This window comes from Bradysia coprophila (assembly GCF_014529535.1).
Source record: "Bradysia coprophila strain Holo2 chromosome IV unlocalized genomic scaffold, BU_Bcop_v1 contig_5, whole genome shotgun sequence".
Lineage (NCBI taxonomy): Eukaryota > Metazoa > Arthropoda > Insecta > Diptera > Sciaridae > Bradysia > Bradysia coprophila.
This window is the reverse complement of record NW_023503374.1, coordinates 6864368-6888464: the sequence shown is the minus strand read 5'-3', so window position 1 is coordinate 6888464 and position 24097 is coordinate 6864368. Positions and strand designations below refer to the sequence as shown.

The window sequence follows — 24097 nt, the reverse complement described above, 5'->3', positions numbered from 1 at the left end:
ATTTTTTTGAAGGGGAGGGGGGATTACTTAACCTAGAGATACAACTAATCTGTTGTTAACAAATCAAAGTAGAAAGAAACCAATAAATTCTTAATTTTCAATAATTATTATTGTCAATGGGAAATAAAATTTCAAGATGCGCGTGTGTCTAAAGACAACAGCTTAGAGTCAAGGCCTCTTATCAGCGAGTGAGGGGGTTTGTAAATACAGTTAGCGATTCTTTCGTTTGAAAAATTACCAAATTTACTGATAACAGTGTTATCATGTAAATAGGTCTTGCTAAGCACATTTTTAGCCAATTTGTATAAGTACACGTTGAGTCTTGGTACTTTCGCAATTCTGTGCAGTTCCTCAGTAGATATAAATTTATAATTCGTTCTTGACCTTCTGAAGTTTATTGCCATACGAAGGCATTTATTCTCAAAAACCTTCAGCCTTTTAATTAAGTACTTTGGTAAGGTATGCCAAACCGCCACAGCATAGGTGAGAACCGGTCTAAGTATAGTCACATAGATTTTAACCTTCACATCTTGTGAAATGCCATTATTCGCTTTCATGATAGGATACAGTTTATGCAGCCCAGTGTTTACCTTGAGTAACATTCTGTTCACATGTTCGTTATGCTTGAGGTTCGATTGAACATAATAACCCAGAAAACGGACGCTGTTCTTGAATGGGATTTTTGTGCCATTCATTAAAATAGCACACGAGTTTTCACGGACAATACGCGAACGGTTTGATCTCTGAATGAAGAGTGCTTCCGATTTTTGCACATTCACTTTAATTTTCCAGGTTTGGTAATATCTATGCAACTTATCGAGGTGGCTTTGTACATTTGATCTTGCTCTACTATGCGACAATCGAGTTGAGAAAATGCTCGTATCGTCTGCAAAGACTGTTAGAGTTGTGTTCATATGCGTCGGGAGGTCTATCATAAATATAATAAAGAGTAAAGGACCTAATATAGATCCTTGTGGAACCCCATCATTCACAGATACTGAGTCAGACAGCTGGTCTCCCAACTTAACTCTAAAGCTCCGTTCTTTGAGATAGGAAAACACAATTCTGATGAGATAATTTGGGAAGTTCATCTTCATCAATTTATATATGAGTCCCTCAATCCACATCGTGTCGAAAGCCTTCTCTATGTCCAGGAATGCTGCTATTGTCACTTTCAGATCGTTAAAACCAATGATTGCTTCTTCGAATAACCTTATGAGAGCATGTATGGTGGAGTGCTTGCTCCTAAAGCCGAATTGGCTGTTGGGTAATAGATCATTTTCATCACAGTATTCTAGCATTCTAACATAGAGAACTTTTTTTAGTAATTGCAAGTGTCAGTCAGCATATCACATTCGTAAGAAATTAGTCAGGTTGGGTGAAAATGATCGAAATGATCGTCGATAGAGTACGTTTAGTTAACAAATAAATTAATTAAATTAACAGAATAGAGCAGAATAGAGTCGAATATCACAGATCGTCACATAAAAGTAATTGCAAGTGTCAGTCAGCATATCACATTCGTAAGAAATTAGTCAGGTTGGGTGTTCGTCAAGACGCCAAGATCGAAAATGCTGTTCGTTCGTTGAATAATTTGACCATCCAACGCGACTTGATTCGGTTGTTTTCCATGCCATTGTCGCTGCACCATTTAAAAAAACAAATTGATGGCAGCTTGGAGGTTGAGTGCATCCTTCTCCGACTTGATAATTGAAGCAATTTTTTTGTCATCGGCGAAATTGAGGCAGAAAATACCAGTCATACGCACGTCTGAGTCGTTGAAGAACATCAGGAACAAGAAAACTCCCAAAATAGATCCTTGGCCAACGCCAGAGAGGACGATGAATGTTTTTGATCTGTCTTTCCCAATAAGCACATATTGAACTCTGGAGGTCAGGTACGAAACGAACCACAGCAAAAGCGAATTCGATATCGGAAACATAGCCATTTTGCGGATAGGCTTCATCGCAGCGACCTTGTCGAAAGCTTGGCTAATACGTTAAATGTATCGAAGGCATCGTGGGCAACGCGACACTAAGTTCCATTAAATTTGATTCAATGCTTCGACCAGGAATGAATGCGTGTTGAGATAATTCGATGTCATGAGGAATTACTAGTTTCATCTGCATGAAAACTACTCGTCCACCAAGTACGAATTTCACAAGTTCTTGCGTTGACGCGATGTCGTGACAGCTGTTGTCATTTCGTGCATTGATGAAATCAAGTATCGATGGATCATTCGGGTGCTCAACGTAAACACTCTGGAAGTATTCGGCGAATATATGTGATTTTTTGGAATTCACAAAAATACAAGGAAATGGCAAAAATGGGTATATAGACTATTGAGTTGACAAAAATACAAAGAAGAAAGAAAAATACAAGGAAATAGCAATATCTGCAACATGAAAAAACTAAACTTTAAAACCCGCTGAAGCCCCGTGCTTCCACCTACGTAGAAAACACATAATAGGCAAGCCAATCTTAATCTATGGAGACTAAAACACAATGTGCCGTGCACTCCACATGGTCCAAAGAATGGATCTGGAATTGAAAAATTGTTGAAGAGGTCGTACCAATACTGATATAAACTTTGATTGACACAAACACCTGCATCCGGTTAATGAAAAAGAATACAATTTGGACAAATGTCACATAAAACGAAAACCAAATAATTAACAGAAAAACAACTATTTTGGAAAATCCCCAAATTGAATGGCAATAAAATTATGGCATCATGTCTGCAGAACTGCTTTTACACACATTTTCAAAAAGGCAATAAAAGTGTACACCTCACCCTCTAGCTATACATAAAATGGCAACAATAAAATTCCGATTTTGCAGTTCCTTTTGCATCGTTATGAATCAACAAAAAAAAATATAACGTGAGCTGCAGTAAATGAAGGAAATTGATCATGATGATGAACATGATGGCGCATTATTTTATCTCTTCGATTCAACGTAATATCTTAAGTTGTAAGCCGTAAACACGGCTTTTTGACTTTTTCAAATAAGCATTATTTTACAAAAGTTGAATAAAAAAAAATTGTAATTAATTCGTCATAATGGGTTCCTCTAAAATCCGATACAGTTTTCGATGTTCATCGAAACATTACTCAGATATATAGTTGGACAAAAGTTGAGAAAATTGATGCATTTTTAAGTTGATTTTTTTTCACATGTCCCGCAGCTCATACCAATAATTTCCTCCAGTATGGTAGAATACTTTCGTCTTTGCAGTCCATTAAGTTCTGATCATTTGGTAATCTGCCTTAGAGCCGACAAGTGGTGTTTGTCTCAAGTGGAACTATTAACGTTAAAACAAACATGAAAAATATACCGGTTGTATCGTGTGTCAGTTTCAAATTGAAAATTCCTGCTATCAGCAAAGTAAAAGAAATTTGTTCTCCCGAATTCACCGTGTGCGGACTGCCATGGCAGTTTAAAATTGTGAAAACCTACTCCGACAATAATCATTTGCTCAGCATCTATTTGCAATGCATGAAAGAACATGATAAAGAAGCGGTATGGTCATGTGCCGCCATAGGATCGTTTAAGTTGCTAACATTGGACAATAGTCGAACCGAAATCGAGGAACACATCGGCCCATTTGTCTTTGATCAAAGGGAGCGTGGTTTTGGTAGGACAACGGCGATTGCTTGGAGGGATGTGTTGAATTCGCACAGAAATGCGATGGATGACACTGCAAATTTCGAACTCAAAATAGATGTTGCAGATCCGACTGACAGTAACATAAGTCGGATAATCTTTGCTCGCCACTACAATACAAAATTTCGGTTGATGGTCACCAACATTAACAATCTAATGGCAGCCCGATCGTCACCTTTTATATTCCAAAAAATGCAATTCAATCTGGTTGTGTACAAAAGCTTCTGTTCGCATCTTGGCGTCTATTTGCACAAAAGGGGTAATAAGAGTGATAAGCCTTTGAGACTACGTATGTCTGCAAAACTGCTTGCACCGAAGGATGGGTCAGGAATTGAAAAAATCCACACAAATACTTTGGATAAAAATACATTGAAAATTGAACAGCTCATATCATGGGATGCATTATTTGATTGGCGAAGTGGGTTCGTCGACAACAACAACATTATTATGGAAGTCGAATTGAGGTAAGTTTCACATTTCATTTTAAATTTCCACCGGCAGATTATCATTTTACTATAAAATTTCAGTGTATGTTAAGCTCAACTATCGCTCAAATTTTGAAGAAAGTCATATTTACCAGAGACAGAGAGTTATAAACGACTGGAAACGTTGGAACGGGCACTTGTTACTTTAACTATTTTTACTTCTAGTTTAAGAATGATCATTATGACCTGTTTTCAATAAAAAATTAAAAGAATTTGAAAGCAAAAGATTATTTTAAACGTTCTGCAGCAACGTTAGTCAGGCCGAGAAATTATCTTCCTACACTTTATTGATGCGCTGTCATCGGACTTCCACCATCCGCGCATGTATATGTCGAGTTTTACAATAAGTGTAAGTTACACTTAACCCCATTTGTGAAGAAATTTGAACTAAATAAAACAGATTTCGACAGATTGATACCAAAAATCTGTCACTTCATTTGTTTCAACGCGTAATAAAGAATTAGTCACAGCTCATCAGTTTTATTTTGTTGTCGCAGCCGATAACAGATGACATTGCCATCTGAAAGAGGTTAAATCATAAAATAAAACCTAGTCCTGAGTTGATCTACATTCAGAAAGAGTAACGTAAACCTTTGGTATAGGTACCATCAATATGCTAAATTGCTCAATACTAAAAATAAATTGAACATAAACTGTAGTCGAAAAATGTTGACAAAATTTATTATTCATTTGCGTTTCTTCGAATTGTATACACACGACGCAACATATAATAGGCAATAGAGCGATGGAAACAGACACAAAAGAGTTATTTCTGCAGCTTGTAATTTTTCGATAAATTACATCACGCAAAACAAATATATTTTCCGAAAATTAATTTCTATCGAAATGACTGCAAAAAAGCAACTCTGTACCATTGTCAAAGTTTTCAAATTGTCGTTTTTTTCTATTTTATTTTGCATATTCGAAGTTACGTGCAGAGAAGAGTTTTTTTATGAGATATTACAACTTTATACACCAGACCTCATCAACTCCATATAATTTCATGTATAGAGAAGAAAAAGAATAAAAAAAAACTGCACAACGCGTATAATACAAGCCACCGCTTCGTGTATTGATTCGAAAATTTTCCACTCCCTACATTCGAGCAAGACGGTGGAGTATCATTCAGTACATATTCAATCCTCGTTCAATAAACATCTTCAAAGGATTTTTTTTCTAAATGATCTAGAGACTTAACAAAAAAAAGTTACAATTTTTTGGAGGAGTTTTTTTAGTCGATAATTAAGGAAAATTGTATCCAATTTAAATCGAAACGTTAAATAAGTTTAACAAGTGAAACCCGTACGGAGAGTTTTTATACGAACACGTAAATAGAGTTAGAAAATTTCGTGAAATATTTTCACACATTGAATGAAATAAGTTGAATAACCAAAATTCAACTTGGATATAAAAAAAAAATTCTTACCAATTTTAATCGAACGACGGAGGAAGCACAGAAGAGGCGTTTTCCATTTTTTTGTCTTATAGAAATAAAAGAAAACACGAAAATCAAACCAATGCATTTAGGTTTTAAACGTGAAAAACAAAGGAAACAACACATTTTGCAAAAAAAATGTCTTTACCCCGAGAATGGAGTGTCCAGGTCAGTTGTTCAATTTAAAAAAAGGACAGACAAATATTTTTGTCATTGAATATGCATTTCCGCATTTCTGTTAAATTAAACGAACTGCTTCAATGTGGACTCAGCATAATATTGTCAAAATATTCAGAAAAAAAAAAACAATTTCCGATGAAGCTAGGTCATGTTGCCACAATAAAATATAGGCATGTAGGTCATATTTATGTCAATCAAACAAAAAAAAATTTCCCCTCCATCAGTTTTCTTCATTGTCATTCCGGAAAATTCAAGATGGACGTCGTTAACGGTCGTATAATGTTTGCTCATCATGTAGCATATCGAATTGCAATGTAAATTCGTTTTTCCTTTCGTTTCGTCATTTTATTGCGCCCGCGCTAAAACGTTATCGTTGTTATCAGCAGGACATGCTGCGCTAGTGAAAATGAAAACATATGACTGCTTGCTGCTATTTACATGTGTGAATTCGGGTCTATGACACTTCAAACGCTACAATATTCGTTTATGGAATTTCATTTTCTTTTCGTGTGCTGTTTCTTTGGACCTGCTGTATACCCTCTGTGTGGGTGTATGGTGCTGTCTCGTTTCACGGAAATTTTTGCTTATACTCATCGTGCGAAAGATTGATGAGAAATCGATATTTCCAGAGAATTTACTAGGCATTGAACCTCGAGAATGGTGAATGAATTTGGTTCGGATGACGCAGCTGTTTTTCCTACGATTTAGGTTCGTGCGATACAATCATTCACATGCCTAGCACAATTTAATTTTAATTATTGATCTAACAAGGTGCGATAAAGTATACTTGCAAACGGTAAGCATGTATGTGATATGTAGTAAAATTACCGAATTTACTACTTCTCTTGAACTAAGTATTTTCAACAGACTGATGCAAATTCTCTTTGAGCGACAGCTTAACGCTATTTTTTGTTTTTGTCGATAACACGTGACACAGAGCCGTTTGCAAAAGGTTAATAGTTCATTTTCGATTCGCTGCAACGCACTTTCTTCCAGTGCGTTGTTCCTTGAATTTAGGTCAAGAACTTCGGTTGAAAAACTACTTGACGGGACCAATCACTAAAATACTTTGATTGAAAGCTGTGCAGCAACAAAATTTAAAATCAAAAGCTTTCGTGTTGAAGCTTTTTCGTTGAATCTTATTTGGAATTTCAGGAATGCAAAGCAAGCCGATGACACTATCTCTGAAGTAGTGGCTGAGTTGTTACAAAAACCAAATTACTGCGCGCTATTGTATTTAAAAGCGAGACGTTTTTTTGGTTCCCGGACTGAAGTGCTGACCGAATCTTCTGTGATCTTCGCAATATTATTTTCAGTTGAACGATTTGGTCATCACTTCAGTCTGTGCGCTACCAAGAACATCGCACCTAATATACCTAGCGCAGGACTAAATTTTTGTCACATTATTCAGAAACTTCTTCATGGTGGTGCCAATGACAACAAAGTTTTCTCCGTTTCTATCTACATAGATATTTGAAGTTGAAAATTACATTTAGGATTCGCGGGGGTCGTTGTTCCGCTCATATGGGACCACCACAACCCAAGAACTTGACACTCCGACTCGACATCAATCCGACTGTCCCATTCAATTCGATGAAGCAGAAACGGTCAAAACAGCATTGGTCGACTGCAACACAGCCGGATCGATGTTCTCCATTCACTCAGCGCCACCAGTTCCGTTGGCCGATCTCGCAAATCTACAAATTACCAATTCATTGCTGGAGTTCGATGTCAGTGGAACCGATTCACCGAGACGTCCTGCATCGCTTGCCATTGATAGCCAATTGCAATGCCATTCGACGAAAACAATTGCTGTATTCCAACATCAACATAGTGAAATCGAAGAAGACGACAATGAAAACCTGTTAACCGTTAGTAGTTTGACTGCTCGTCCTTTAATTGCAAAGTCTCGGGAACTTCGAAGTTCAAAGTGCGTCAACGACCTCTCAATAAACCTTTTTTTGAATTAATCACAATTTCTATTAAAAGGCTTGCCGAGCGATTTAAACGCAAAAAGAGAACTCCAGCCGATCCCTTGGACGGTGGATATGGCTGGTTTGTTGTGCTGGGAGCATTCTTCGTGCAATTCTGGGTAGCCGGATTAGTGAAGTCCTACGGTGTCTTATTTGTGGAAATTTTGGAAACGTTTCCAACGAGTTCAACAGCAGTTGCATCTTGGATACCAGCTATTCTATCCGCTTTGTGCTTAGCGTTAGCTCCGCTATCGAGCGCACTATGCCAAAAATTCTCTTGTAGATCAGTCGTCTTCGTTGGAGGACTTTTTTGTACGTTTGGGCTGACTTTAAGTTATTTTGCAACCAGCTTGTATCATTTGCTTTTCACATTTGGAATATTAACTGGTAAGTGATAAGTGTACGGCGGTCGCGCCACAATCACTTCTATACGCTTTCTGCACATCCACAGGTATCGGAGGTGGTTTGAGTACAACTCCAGGCATAATTATCGTCTCGCTATACTTTGACAAGCATCGGGCCCTTGCTAACGGTATATGTGTTTCTGGAACAGCAGCAGGTTCATTCGTATTTCCTACCTTAATCGAACATTTGGTACACAATTTCGGATTTCACGGTACAATTCTGATATTGGGTGGATGTATGTTGCACGTTTGTGCCTGTGCTGCCTTATATCGTCCATTAGAAACCATTAGTGATGGTTCGACAACATCAAATTCATCAAAATCGCCTGACAATGGGTCACGTGTAATTGCGAGCAGTGGATTGACGACCAATACAACATACATTGGATCTGTTGACGAGCCGACCAATAAGAAGTACATTGAACACTTGTTCTTGGAAGAATCGAAAAATCGCATCAATGACTATTATAATACGAACAAGTTTGTCGGGGCCAACGATAAGGCCATACAAATCGACAGTGATGATGAGGACAAAGATATTATTGGCGAAACAAAATTCACGAAGCCAATCAAGTCCATTCGGAGTTCGAGCTTGCTGCATTCGGTCGAAGATTTGAGCACAGATTCAACATGCGTGTATAAGGCCCGGTCTGGTTTTGATTCGAATAGAGGCAGCAGACGTCGTAACAAAAACACATGCAGTACGGATGAAATTTTGGCGAAAATTCCGCCAGCGAATGCTTTTCATTCCGCCATTCAATCATCGGCATGCCGAGGTCTCAGTAAAAGTATGATCATTCCGACGCCGGTTAGCGATTTTTCGGGCTACGATGAATGTGTGAAAAAGAATAACCGGAAAACGTTCTGCGACTGGATCAAGCAGTACGTTAACCTTGTTTTCGCTCTGTATCCACTTACGATTTAACACATTCTTTCACTCTCTTTCACTCAGATACCTAGATATTTCGCTATTGAAGGACACTAAATTTATTGCGATGTGTCTATCCGTAACACTAATGTCAACTGGTTGTCCGTATATGCTGTACTTCCTTCCAGCTTATGCTCTATCTGCAGGTAAGATTTTATACGTTGAAACTGGAAGCAAGAAGATACTACTTAGCCTAAAGCACTGTGTCCTGCAAGAGTTGCGGGAAACAATCGATATTGAATTTTCAATTCAATTTGGAATAAACTTTGTCGTTTAGTCTAGAGAAGTAATTATTGTTGAGAGTCTGAGGGTGGTGTAATGGGAATTCAGAGTTCCCACTCCTCCTAAAATTCATAAAATGGACCAAATCCCCCTAAAATCTCCTAAAATCTTCTAAAACTCCTAAAATTCCTAAAGTGAGCTCACACTCTCGAAGAAATTCTTTAATAACACTGAAAAACTAAAAACGGTAAAAACAGCAAAATTATGCGGCAATGAATTTGAACTTCTGTATGAACCTGACTCAACTTGCGAAAACACTCCTTTCTTTGAGTCATGCAACATGCGATCCTGAACGTGGATTTAGCGAAAATAAATACATTATCGAGGATCGCAGTTTGTTAGAAGATGCGACTATCGTGTCACTTCGAACGTTTAAGGACACATTGAATAATATAAACGTCACTGACTTCCTAATGCTCAAAACAAACGAGGCATTGAAAACGTGTTTTGGTCCTATTTTTCATGACGAAATTTTCGAAACTGTCAAATGAAGTTAGAACTTTTTCTATTCAAAATCGCGATTGCTGCATCTGTCAATGAAAACTAGGACCAATGGTTATTTGTGTACCTGTTTTGGACGATTGATTTTAGGCAATTTCGCGGATTGTAGGCCGAACGAAGTGAGGCTTACAAGCGAAAGTGCCTTAAATCAACCGTCCCAAACAGGTGCACATGTAAGTTTTCATGCAGAGGGTCGGAAACCCGAGAAAATTCGAAAAATTGCCCTCATTTTCGGCCCCGAAGCATGAAAATAGTACATTGAATGACAAGGGGCGAAAGTAAAAAAATTCAACCGTGTTCGAGAGTTGATGCCCGCGCCGAAGGCAAGGGCCTCAATCGCACAGGTTGAATTTTTTTACTTTTGCCCCGAGTCGTTCATACTATTTTTTTTGATACCAACATCGAAAGTTGATACGTATCGCAAACAGCAGAACAAAATGTTGAAATATGAAGGCATTTAGCCAGAAAATGCGGGGGTCCAGGGGGCGGCAGCCCCCTGGTATAAAAATTTTTTAATTATTTAGCCATCACAACAACAACACACACAAAAATTAACAAATAACTAACAAATCATTCAGCAACAAAAAGTATCAACTTCGTATGTTAATTTCAATAAGCGCACTGGCGCACGCTTTATTTCAATTTTGATCGCAGTACACTTGTTGACAAGAGTCGACTATTACATTATGTAGTCGACTTTCGCATTGTGTATATTGACTTTCGCTTTATGTATTCTTTCTTTCTCCCCGCTCAAACACATAACTTGCATTTTTTTACTTTCGCCCCGGATTTCGAGGGCGAAAGTATCAACTTGCGATGTTGGTATCAAAAAAACACGTTTTCATGCTTCGGGGCCGAAAATGAGGGCAATTTTTCGAATTTTCTCGGGTTTCCGGCCCTCTGCATGAAAACTCACATGTGCACCTGTTTGGGACGGTTGATTTAAGGCACTTTCGCTTGTAGACCTCACTTCGTTCGGCCTACAATCCGCGAAATTGCCTAAAATCAATCGTCCAAAACAGGTACACAAATGACTATTTCAATGCCTCGTTTGTTTTGAGCATAATGAATCGACGTATTTTCCAGATGTGCTCCAATGTACTTTACTTTTCTCGAAAAACAACGTTTACGTGTACGAACAACGTTTAGTCATAGAAAAATTCATGTAATTCTTTTCCCGCACTATAAATAGTAAAGAAATGAAGTTTTTTCCCGCACGATATATAGTTCGGGAAAAACTGACATTTCTTAATGAAAAATCATTGCAAAATAGGTCGTATTTCAGTTGTGGGATGCACAAAAACTTTTTAGTGCACAAGAGCTGATAAATGATGGAAACAAAATTATGGTGAATCTTGTTAATTCGAAAGGCGCAGTCGACAAGAAAAATCTGATAAACGATTCATTGCTGGCTAGTCGAGACTGGCGTCAGAAAAGAGGAAATCATAAAAGTTTCAATTATTAAACTATATAAGGAAAAATATGTTTTGACAAAAAAAAATAACTTTTTGTCAATTTTCTTAAACATTTTTAGTATTTTACGAAGTGTATGAGAAACAGAGCAAAAATTCCTCCGGAAATTACTTGTACAACCTTTCCCACATTTTAAAAAATTCTCCTAAAATTACCTTCCAAATCTCCTAAAATACTCCTAAAATTGCCTTTAAAATTTCCTAAAATTCCTAATTTTAGGAGCCTTCCTAAGCCGTGGGAACTCTGGGAATTACAATCAGCTCTCAGAAGTGCTACTTGAAAATTATTCATTTTTACTCATCAGAATGTAGAATTTCGAAATACAAACGCTCATTGTTTCCAGCAGCTCTCGACCAAGAAAATTCTTTACAATTTTGCTCCTACAGTAACAACTTTCGTATCTAATTTCTTTGACATTCTTTTCCAGACTTCACTAAAAGCGAAGCAGGTCTCTTTGTGGCAACCAGTGCACTACTGGATCTTATTGGTCGTCTGGGACTCGGCTACCTATCTGACTTACAAATATTCGATCGAAAGAAGGCGTACATTGTTTGGTATAATCTATTCAAATGTAACTTTCCGCCTGCATCCTAAAAACAAACTCTTCAATTTCAGTATACTGGGCGCTGGAACTGCTGTACTGTTGATTCCTTCAGCTAAATCGTGGTATTTAATGGGTTGTGCATCAGCAGCTTATGGACTGTGCTTGGGTTGCTGGTATTTATTGATGCCGGTTCTGCTAGCTGATCTATTCGGAACGGAACGGATAAGTTCTAGCTATGGACTTGTGCGATTATTCCAGAGCATCGGTGCTATATCGGTGCCACCGCTTGCGGGTTTTCTGCGCGATTTGAGTGGTGGCTACGAGATTTGTTTCTACTGTATGGGAACGTGTATGGTACTCGGTAGTGTACCGCTATTAATCTCTTCAGTTCTTCATGATAGTAGTGAAACTACTCAAGAAAATGAGGAATCAACCGTTTCGTAATTTATAATTGAGTTAAAGTTTGGTCATTTTTAGGTAGGTTGGCTTTAGGTTTCGCGGACAAAGTTGTGAATAGTGTTTTCTAAGACCAAGAAATATCCTTAATTGCCTTTAATTTATGAGAAGTTAAAGGATGCCAAAAGAAATAACAAATTGGAGGGTTTACTATCTTGCCAAAAAGCACACTTGTCTCACAAGAAGTACTGATACAATACGTACGTTGGACGTCGTATAGCATTTGAATTCTCGTAGTAACGTGAAACATTTTACCACAGTACCAGCATAAAATGACAATAGTTATTTACGTACCTGTCTTGGACGATTAATTTTATTTCGTGAGTTGCAATCCGACGAAGTGAGGCTTCAAGTGAAAGTGCCAACAATCAATCATCCAAGACAAGTACTTATGTAATGTTTCACGAAAAAGAACGAAAACTATAGAAAAATCCAAAATTGACCTTTTTTTCGTCTTCGAAGATATTATCCTTCCTCAGACGGGTATTCATCTGTATAAATAAGCGATGAATGTTCATCAATTATAAAACAAAATGTAAAACTGATGAAGTAACAGATTTTGCATCAATCTGTTGAAAATACAAAGCAAAGGAAGTACCAGATTCGTTAATTGTGTTGGTAGTATGCTCACCGTCTGGGAAAGGCATTAAAAATTGTGCTATAATCGAAACCAAGTGCATATTCGGCGTTAATAAAAAGAAATAATGAAGAGCCTGAAAGAATCTAATTCAGGACATGTTGTTACATGCAAGGCTCAAATAGTAGCATATTAAGGCGGGTGTCAATATGACCCTAAGAGAACTCAGTTCCACTGTTATCGTTTCGGAATCGGATCAGTTTCATTTTTGCAATTTTTGACATCTATGGATCACACTAAATGTACACTTTCATGGATTCACGACGAGGCCTGTTATCGTGAAACTATATATTCCCAAAGTTAACATCTTCATGTCCGAAAGGATGAGAATTTAAAGGAAAATCAACTGATTGATAAATGAACCCTTGCAACTTACTTCACTGTTCACTGTCGTCGATATTTATTGTAGCTTTCAAAGGCCCTGGATTTCGGCTTTTTGGACAAAATTTAACCATTTTATTTAAGTATCTGATCGAAGCGCATTTTAGACGGGATAATAATAAAATTGATAATAAATTCAAGATATTAATAAATGTCAATATTTTTGTAATGAAAAAATCGCAAAAAATGTAAAAAAAAGAACAAAAAACATAATTGAAAACTCAGTATTTTGACAAAATTTCATGTTTACACAACGTTCAAGAAAAACCAATTTATGATTTGAAACTATTCGTAGAGCATTCCTATAGCAACATATCCCAAATATCATTTCTTGAATCATTTTTATGAGCCACGAGTCTAATATCAAAAACCGAGGACAACACAGCAAATTCAATTGATTTGTTGTAATATTTAAAACGATAACGAATTATTAGTGTAACATCATTCCAATTTTAATTGTTTTAGCTTACACACGTTTGTGATTGTTTATTTATTTAATTCACGTTAGCTGTAATTTTTGCGCCTAATTCAACCTAATTCTTCCTTCCATAGGGGAAAATCGGATTTTTTTTTTCACTGTTTTATAATATTTCTCTTTCTATTTGTCTTCTCATTTTATGTTGAATAATCTCATAATAATTTCATGAGTCATTCGTCTCTTACAAGGGGAAACCACTGGCCAAAAAGGCAGCCAATCAATTTCTAATTCCTTTCAATTCCGTTTAATTACCTCAATTACCGGAGCAACTCTTCTAATTGCCGGGTTCGCTCTATTTCCTTTCAATTTCTTTCAATTCCCTTTCAGTTTCTATTGGTACTTTCTGTCAATTTCTTTCAATTCTTGTCAATTCCATTTAATTACCTCAATTACCGGATAAATTCATCTAATTGCCGGATTGACTCTACTTCCTGACAATTTCTTTCAATTCACATTAATTTCTGTCAATTCCGTTTAATTACCGGTTTTTCCGGCGATTCCGAGCAGGGTGTGTTATCAATTACCCGAGCGGTTTCCCCCTCGGTCTCTTACAGGGTCTATTGTTGATAATTTTATTTACTGAAAATAACCGAGTTTTACCTAAATTTATTGAAATTTACCGAAAAATTAAAAATTTTTAAAAACAGATTCAGTAAATTTTTGGTAAATTTCGGTAGCTTTACGTAATTTTAGTTAATAAAATAACCCTGCCCTTATCGACAAAAATGATGTTTGGGTTAAAACAAATATAAATCCACCTGGCCAAAAAATGAAGATTCTGTCCACTAAAATTCCAGAGCACAGAGTGTTCACATTCTGTTTACAAAAGCAATTCAGGTGTACAGAGTGTTCACAATCTGTACACGGAAAAAGTCAGGCATAGACACCAACAACGTGTGAACAAATAATATGCAGTTCGAGTACAGATGTGAACTATTTTGTGGATGTGCACGAACTGTGAATTTTTTACAGTTTGTTAATATTTTGTGAACAGACATCGATTCTAATTTATCGTTTTACCCGAAGGCAAAGTAAAGAAAGTACTTTCAACAGTAGTAAAAGAAACAGATTACAATCTATCGCGATCAAACGTCAAAAAACAATGCTTCGACGAACCAAAATACAATGCATTCGCAATCTCTTTAATGCTTATAACAATCGATTTGCTATAAAATCTTAAAGGAACTGCATTTAAATGGTAGGAGTTTTAGTGTATTTAACATTCTCTCTCATCACAAACAGAACTTTTTCATTTAATTCACAAGAATGTCCTCACGAAACCCTACGATGGTCTAAAGATATTTTTTTGAAAAGATTAGACGGATAGCTGAGTCATCTGTTATACACAGCGAAGACGCAAACACGATGAGTTCTGCCTAACACGGTCTTTCATAGATAATCGAATGTTAAAGCCAATGAAGTACAAGATTCATTAATTACTTGAAAATATATTAGGTCAAACAAAGTAATAGACCAATGACTCCTCTCTTTTTCTTTTGCTATGAAACTGGGCTGGCTAAGTTATTTTCTGATAAAATGAATATCTCCAATTAACTTGTGACTTTTTGTTTCCATCTTTCTGACAAAATTTCAAATTGTTACATTTTCAAAGTAAGGTAAAAGCAAAATAAAATGATCGAGTCTGGTTTTTGACAATTGAAATTCAATTGTCAAAAACCAGACTCGATCATTTTATTTTGTTTTCATTTTATTTTTAAAAGTCGCTACATACGGTATTTTTTGCACCTATCGGATTGTGCTTTGTCGGATCCATCTTGATGAATTTAATTGAATTGACCGCAGAATCCATTGAGTTTGATAACAGCTTTTGGATACTGTTGCCCTAAATGTTATATAATTCGATGTGAAATCGATTATTTGTAGGGAACAATTAACTCATTGATTGAAGAGCAAGTCGAAGCATTCCTGGGCAATTTTTATTCACACATTTCATAGCACAAGACCAATTTTTTTTTCCGGTTTCGTATTTTACAGCTAAGACTTTCTTCATGAATTATTTTACTGGAAAAGTGAAGTCGATTGGAGTCGATTGTAAATTAAAAATCATTTTATTCTAATCACACAAAATCACTTTGGTACTTTAGACGGCTAGTCAGATTTATATCTCAGTTTTAATCGGTTCATTAAAGATATTCATCTAAAATATTTCCACTCTTTCACTGATTCAGCAAAATTTAGAATTGATATTGCCACCAGAATAAGAAAAACAAATAAACAGAGAAATATTTTTGTTCGATATTTTAAATAGATAAACTCAGTCAATAAATACATAGCTCAGAAGAGAAGTTGGATTACTCAAAAAACACTTAATTTAAAACCAAACATAAAAGAAACTTTCAAACTTAATATACTTATATAATATCTGATATGCATGACAACGTTTATACTATCAAAATGATAAAGCGTAGGATATAGACATATAGAATCATTCAATAACAAAAAAGAAGAAAACAAAACAAATAAATGAATAAACCAAACGTACTGCCATTAGTTCGTAAAATATATATTTCCTAGTTAATCTATTTTATAATTATACACACATTTCTTAAAACTTACGTTCAGTTAAAGGAACAAAATAGAAAATATTAAAATTAAAAAATAGTTAGAGTAGTCAGGAACCTATTGACTTACAACTTACCTACTCACATTTATTATAATATTGCAGACTTGCAGACTAGCATGACGGTCTGATTGAATTAACAAAACAGAATCCAAATTACATATACGAAATAAAATATATGGAAAATGTTATAGTAAACTCTTCTCAAAGACATAATTTACACTGGACTAGTATCTATATACTAAAATTAAACTAAACTGTAGAACTCACAGTATTAAAGCACACTCATACAGTACATGGCTCATGGTGCCTTAATTTTCGTTCACTATATTTATCTTTATTCTAATGGAAACTTGTTGATCCTTGTTGATGTAACAGGAAAATTATATTGCAGCAGTTGAAGCTAAAATTTAGAAATTTACTTATTAACATTTCATTTTTCATGCTTTATGGTGAGAAAATCAGTATTTTGTGCTCGCGTTTGCAGTAAGAAAAGATTATAGTCCCCACTTTAAGCACTTTCATACATAATTTTTCACCCGATGTAGATGTTCATGGCAATAGAAGAGGTGTGGTAACAAATGATATGTATGTTGCGTGGCAAATTTAGTTTTTCCTTGATATTTAAAATTGGAAATTTTGCGTATAGAGGAGAGCCAGTGTGCATCACTGCCGTAATTTGCATAAGAGACTTAGTGAAAATTGGAAACAAAAAAATTCTTTCATTTAAATTTTCCACTAAGACCCTCATGCAAATTACGGCAGACCAGTCCTAAGACCAAGGCTTATTGTTGGTAATTTTATTTTGAATTTTTCGGAATTTTTTCAAAAATTTCTGAATTTTATTTCCCAAAATAAGTCCTGCATTAAGATTTTTGTGTGATGACCAGCAGGTTCTAAGGATGAACAAAAATTCAGAAGAATGCATTCACTCATTCACAAGCATGAAAAATATTGTAGGGAATAGGGAATAGAAATAGAAGATTACATCAAGCAAGGATGGCATGAGAAGAAAGCGATTGCGATTATGGGTATGACATTGTTCGATTAATTAAGTTCCCAGTTCAAATAAACTAAACAGTAGTGTGATCTCTCTCCTGACTAAAACACATTTTATTGAAAAATTAACCAAATTATTGCCAATACAAATCGAAATATTGCAACGCAAATGGCAAAAAAGTGCAACCGAACAGACAGCATCAAAACTTAGCTCATCGACGACGTAATAAATGTGTACAGCACAGCATAATAAATAAGCAATCAAATGTGTGTAAGCTTTTTTCGTAGATAGCGGACAATTTATTGTAAATTGTTCTATTATCACATTGACACATGAATCCATAATGGAAAGAAAGAAACTTTCTTCAAAATAATAATTTTATTAAGAGGTTCCGAGCCTACGCTGAAATTGTAGCCTACATTTCTGCGTTTCGAAATTTTTGATCGCTGATATCTTTTTACGAGAGCCCTTTTTGAAAAATGTACGACCATATTTTCGAGTAAAAATATGTCAGCTTTGAATAAAAAATAAAATTGTCTGTGAAAGTTCCATGTGCTTTGAGAAAAGTGTACCTTTGATGCAAATTTGGGGCATCGGTACAGTTTTCTCAAAGCACATGGAACTTTCACAGACAACTTTATTTTTTATTCAAAGCTGACATATTTTTACTCGAAAATGTGGTCGTACATTTTTCAAAAAGGGCTCTCGTAATAAAATATCAGCGATCAAAAATTTCGAAACGCAGAAATGTAGGCTACAATTTCAGCGTAGGCTCGGAACCTCTTAAGAATTAAATGGACCTTACCCCTTATACAATTGTTCAAAATTATATTAGTAAATAAGAATTGGAGTCGATGGAGAAAATACAAGTAAACGTAAGAGTAATGTGGTTTTGGTGTTTTATTCGTAGAATTTAATCGATTTTTTGATCCATCTAAGAAAGTGTCGAAATAGGGGTGTATTTGAAATGAAATTTAATTTCGTAAAGAAGGTGAGTTATAGTACATTAAAAATTTCATCTTATTTCAACTTATGTGTGGGTCAGGTCTGTTGGAGTTATCCAAAGATGTTGAATCATTGTTTTAGCTTCAATACTACATTTTGTAAATTGAGAAATACCGGATTTTTGGCCTTTGCATAAAAATTTGTATGCGTACCTGTCTTGGACACTTTCGCTTGTGGACCTCACTTCGTTCGGAATTTTTCAAAAGATACTTGTTCCCCATTGCAATAATAAATATTATGCACGTATGACAAGGCGGTCGAGGCTTGCCGAGACGGCTTGTCATACGTGCATATTCTTTTTTATCGCACAAGCGAAAACGAGACAACAAGATATGCTAATGACACTTTGACAATTTACAGAAGTATAATGTTTGTTTACATATCCTAGGTGAATAATTTTTTCGGGGAATCACACCGCGTATGGGGCCGTTCATAAATTACGTAACGCAAAAGAGGGGGGAGGGGTATCAGTCTAGCGTTACACAGCGTTACAGGGGGAGGGGGGGGGGGGGGGGTCTGACAGTAACGTTACGTCACGCAACATATTTCGTACTAAAAAGTCTGTGCAGCGAATCGAGTTTCAAATACATGGTTTGTAACATAAAAAATCAAATTAAAACATTTTCATTTAAAATAAATTAAAATGTGCTTAAAACTTGCACATTGCAACATTATTTTTCAGTAGGTGACGCCCGAAACTTATCACCATGGACATGTCTGTCTAAATTGTAAAAAAAGATCCGAAGCAATCGTATACATACAATTCGTGTAGGTTTTTTGTAATTACTGTAAGAAAAATATCAATTTTTTCATGAGTTGTGTTACGTAACAAACCGGGGAGGGGGGGTATGACCTTGCGTTACACTAGCGTTACAGGAGGGGGGGAGGGGTCTTGAAAATGTCAATTTTTGCGTTACGTAATTTATGAACGGCCCCTATGCGATAAAAAATACCTTACTTGGCAATGGGGCAAATAATGGAAATGGTACTTTGCCCATTGATAAGTAATGTAGTATAATAGACTTCAAAGAGATTATTTTGATTTGCAACTGGTTAAAGGCTCTGATTGACATTAAATTATTTGTTATGCAGCAAAACAACGGTAGATCAGATTTACTGCTGGATCGTATCTACTAGTTACTTTTTTTTGCGTTCTGAGTGGAAACAAATGTTAAGGTTTCATACACAAAACCGAAAAGCATTTGAGAAATTTAATAAAGTGAGAGCCCCTTTTCAAGTCATTTTTAAATGATGAATAATCATTCTTAACAATAAATACCCAAACAACATGCCTCATAATTGTACATTGCGATTTTATATCGTCATTTGAAAATCGCGATTTTCATACAAATGAAAAAATAAACAAAACACACTAGAGATACTATCTCTGAGATAGACTAGATATACTTTACACTGTAAAATGACAAAATTAAATTAATTATATTAAATGAATGGTTGACTTTGATGCATGTTTCGTCGATATGCAAAAAATGCTCTCACTTTATTATGAGAAACAAATTTACGAGTACAATTATGAAAAATTTCAAATTATCACATTTTTGTTTTATGTAGGATCTGAAATTTCTAGTCCCACAGACTCTGACAGCTGTTATATTGAAAAAAAAATTTGCATTTTTTCCTGGTCGAAATTTTTGTGGCACACGTATAACGACCAGTTTACTGGGATAAAAAACCAAAAAACCATTCAATATCAAGACTGTCAAATTTGTGGATCTAGAAATTATCTAGAATCTGTTGAAAACGAAAAGGTGATACTTCAGTAATTTTGTTAAGTGTACAAAACATCTCTTTGTGAGTCACTAGATAAGGTAATCATCTATTCATCTGTTATTGTTATTATTAGCGTATGGATTTATACAAAGTTTTACAATTTCATATTAAATTTTATATGTCGACATCCAATCGTTCCATCCAGTCAATGGCATCTTGTGACAAGTCTATGAAATTTAATCGGTCTCCATCGCAGGCACGTTGAGGGCAATCGAACGTAATATGTCGAATTGTTTGTGGTAAAGTATTACAGTAGCATGACGGTGAATCAGTCAGACCCCATTTGTAAAAAGAATCTGTACATTTCCCGTGATTTGTCCGAATTCTGTTGATTTTTGCAATTTCCATCACAATTTTCTTGAGAGACCGAATCTGTTATCAATAACGGACGACAAAAATAATGACAAGCTCTTGGTAATATGGTTCTTTATATATAGTAAAATGCATGTTGAAAAATTGAAGTGCAACATTTGAAATCAACAGATTAAATAGTTATTTAAATCACATGGGTCGAAAAAAGATTTTAAAAATTCGAGGTGTATGTGTGAGTGAGAGGGTATTGTAACATTCGAATGCGATTGTGAACCTCGAATTTTTAAAAATCTTTTTCGACCCGAGTCATTTTAATGGCTTTTACATTCGCCTTTCATCGAAAATCACGAAAAACACCAAAAATTATCAATTTAATCGAAAACTAAAGCACCAAACAAACACAAAATATGTCGATCACTTCAATAGCACACAAAAATATTGCAACAACACGACAACGATTCTTGACAGCATTCGTTTTTGAAGAGAGAGAAGTCTCTCAGTTTGCTATGTCTACTACAATTATGATCGATTTGTATCATATACACGGCGCTTTCCAGTTTGTTAACTCTAGGTTAACAATTTCCAATATTTCATCCCTAGAGATTACAAATTCCAATATTTCATCCCTAGAGATTACAAATTTGTCTATGTGTTAGCGGTGAACATTTTGACATTTTCTAAATGTGCGAATTCGATTTAAAGTCGTATTTTCGATGGAAGGCGAATGTAAAATACTTTGATCAATGGAAGTAATAGAGCCGATAATAATACTGGTCATATGATTGCCATCTGTAACAGATGAAAAAAAAGAGTCCATGTCAAGCATGGTGAAAGAGAAAGATTAAATAATTTGCATATTTCAACGACTCCTGATAAAACTCTTCGTTGATGTAATTATCATAACTGGGAAACTATGAATCGTATTTCACCATCATCATCAAGCTACAAAAATGAGACATGAAAATTGTGCCCTGAATCGTGTTTGATATACAAATTCAAACGTTAATGTTAGAGTCCATACTAATTATTTTTTGATAACCAGTTGCTACCGCAGTCGTATAACACTAATTTTTATGAAAAATAATTATCAATCACAAAGCAACGTTAACCTATAACCTACATGATCCTTGTAATAACTTCCAGCATAATGATTTCGAGTAATATTACCTATAAATCATACGTTTGTCGACCGCTCATACACATTAATTCATGGTATCATTAGCGTATTCATAATAGCCGCAACCAAAGTTCGTGTTTGGTTTGAAAATCTATTGTCATTACACATATGACAATATCTTCCATAGTAACGTGAAACATTACCCACGTACCAGCATAAAATGCATATTATTTACGTACCTGTCTTGGACGATTAATTTTATTTCGTGAGTTTGCAATCCGACGAAGTGAGGCTCAAGTGAAAGGGCCAACAATCAAAAATCATTTCCAAGACAAGTATTATGTAATGGTTTTCACGAAAAAGAACGAAAACTATAGAAAATCCAAATTGCCCTTTTTTTCGTACTTCGAAGCTATTACGCTTCCTCAGACGGGAATTCTCTCGTATATAATGCGATGAATGTTCATCAATTATAAAACAGACAATGTAAAAACTGATGGAAGTAACAGATTTTGCATCAATCTGTTGAAAATACAAAGCAAAGGAAGTACCTGAGATTCGTTAATGTGTGTTGGTAGTTATGCTCACCGTCTGGAAGGTCATTAAAATTGTTGCTATATCGAAACCAAGTGCATATTCGGTCGTTGAATAAAAAGAAATAATGAAAGCTGAAAGAATCTAATTCAGCTGCATGTTGTTACATTGCAAGGCTCAATAGTAACATATAAGGCGGTGTCAATATGACCTTAAGAAGGAATCAGTCCAAACTGTTATCCGTTTGGATCGGATAGTTTCATTTTTGCAAATTTTGACCATCTATGGATCAGCACTAAATGTACAGCTTCATGGATTCACGCACGAAGCCTGTTATCGTTGATAACTATATATTCCCAAAGTTTAACAATCTTCATGTCTCGAAAGGACTGAGAATTTAAAGGAAAATCAACTGATTGATAAATGAACCTTGCACTTACTCACTGTTTCAACTGTCGTCGATATATTATTGTAGCTTTCAAGGCCCTGGTTCGCTTTGGACAAAATTTAACGAACATTTTATTTAATTTATCTGATCGTAGCGCATTTAGACGGTATAATAATAAATTGATAATAAATTCAAGATATTAATAAATGTCAAATATTTTTGTAATCGCAAAAATCGCAAAAATGTAAAAAAAAGAACAAAAAACCTAATTGAAAACTCAGTATTTACAAATTTCATGTTTAACAACGTTCAAGAAAAACATTTATGATTTAAACTATTCGCTAGAGCATGTCCCTATAGCAACATATCCCAAATATCATTTCTTGAGATCATTTTTATGAGCCACGAGTCTAATATCAAACCGAGGACAATCACAGAATTCAATGATTTGTTGTAATATTTAAAAGAAACGATTATTAGTGTACATCATTCCAATTTTCAATTGTTTTAGGCTTACAACTTTGTGATTGTTTATGTTATTTAATGTCACGTTAGCTGTAATTTTTGCGCACTAATGTCAACCTAATCTTCTTCCATAGGGGAATGGATTTTTTTTTTCAAGACTGTTTTTATCATATTTCTCTTTGCTAATTTGTCTTCTCATTTTATGATTGAATAATCTCATAATAATTTCATGAGCATTCGCCTTACAATGAAACCACTGGCCAAAAAGCAGGCCAATCAATTTCTAATTCCCGTTTCAATTCGTTTAAATTACCTCAATTTACGGAGCAACCTTCTAATTGCCGGGTTCGCTCTATTGCCTTCAATTCTTTCAATTCCTTTCAGTTTCTATTGGTACTTCGTCAATTCTTTCCATTCTTGTCAATTGTCATTTAATTACCATCAATTACCGGATAAATCATACTAATTGCGATTGACTCTACTTCCTAGAAAGAAAAAAAAAAGAACAATTTCTTTCACACAATTCACATATATTTCGTCAAATTCGTTTAATTACCGGTTTTTCCGGCGATTCCGAGCAGGGTGTTTAATCAATTAACCCGAACGCGTTTCCCCCATCGTCTTCTACAGGGTCTATTGTTGATAATTATTTACTGAAATAACCGAGTTTTACCTAAATTTATGGAAATTTACGCGGGAAAAATTAAAATTGTTTAAAACCAGATTCATAAATTTTTGGTAAAATTTCGGTAGCTTTAACGTAATTTTAGTTAATAAAATAACCGCCTTATCGACAAAAATATGTTTGGGGTTAAAACATAATATAAATCCACCTGCCAAAAAATGAAGATTCTGTCACTTAAAAATTCCAGAGAACAGAGTGTTCACATTCCTGTTACAAAAGCAATTCAAGCGTGTAACGAGTGTTCACAATCTGACACGGAAAAAGTCAGCATATAGACACGAATCAAGTTTGAAACATAATACAGTTCCGAGTACAATGTGAATCTATTTGTGGATGTGCACGAACCTGTGTAACTTTTTAGCAGTTTGTTAATATTTTTGTGAACAGACATCCGAT

The 24097-nt window shown here is 35.3% G+C and overlaps 2 protein-coding genes and 1 long non-coding RNA gene across 3 annotated transcripts; 2 read left to right on the top strand and 1 right to left on the bottom strand.

Annotated features, from left to right (window-relative positions):
• Positions 1–3121: 3121 nt before the first annotated feature.
• Positions 3122–4281, top strand: LOC119071946. Its single transcript, XM_037177071.1, has 2 exons — positions 3122–4130; positions 4194–4281. Exons 1-2 carry the CDS (start codon positions 3325–3327, stop codon positions 4201–4203), a joined length of 816 nt encoding a protein of 271 aa, XP_037032966.1. The 5' UTR covers positions 3122–3324; the 3' UTR covers positions 4204–4281.
• A 926-nt stretch (positions 4282–5207) lies between these two features.
• On the top strand, positions 5208–15442 carry LOC119071889. The gene is made up of 7 exons (XM_037176988.1): positions 5208–5754; positions 7263–7696; positions 7756–8126; positions 8191–9025; positions 9096–9217; positions 11755–11881; positions 11943–15442. The coding sequence occupies exons 1-7, from the start codon at positions 5725–5727 to the stop codon at positions 12313–12315; spliced, it is 2292 nt and encodes a 763-aa protein (XP_037032883.1). The 5' UTR covers positions 5208–5724; the 3' UTR covers positions 12316–15442.
• Positions 7711–16866, bottom strand: LOC119071980. Its single transcript, XR_005086756.1, has 4 exons — positions 16731–16866; positions 14748–14756; positions 10771–10778; positions 7711–7721 (listed from the first exon to the last, which is right to left on the bottom strand). It is a non-coding gene; the product is annotated as an uncharacterized LOC119071980 (long non-coding RNA).
• Between the last annotated feature and the right edge of the window lie 7231 nt (positions 16867–24097).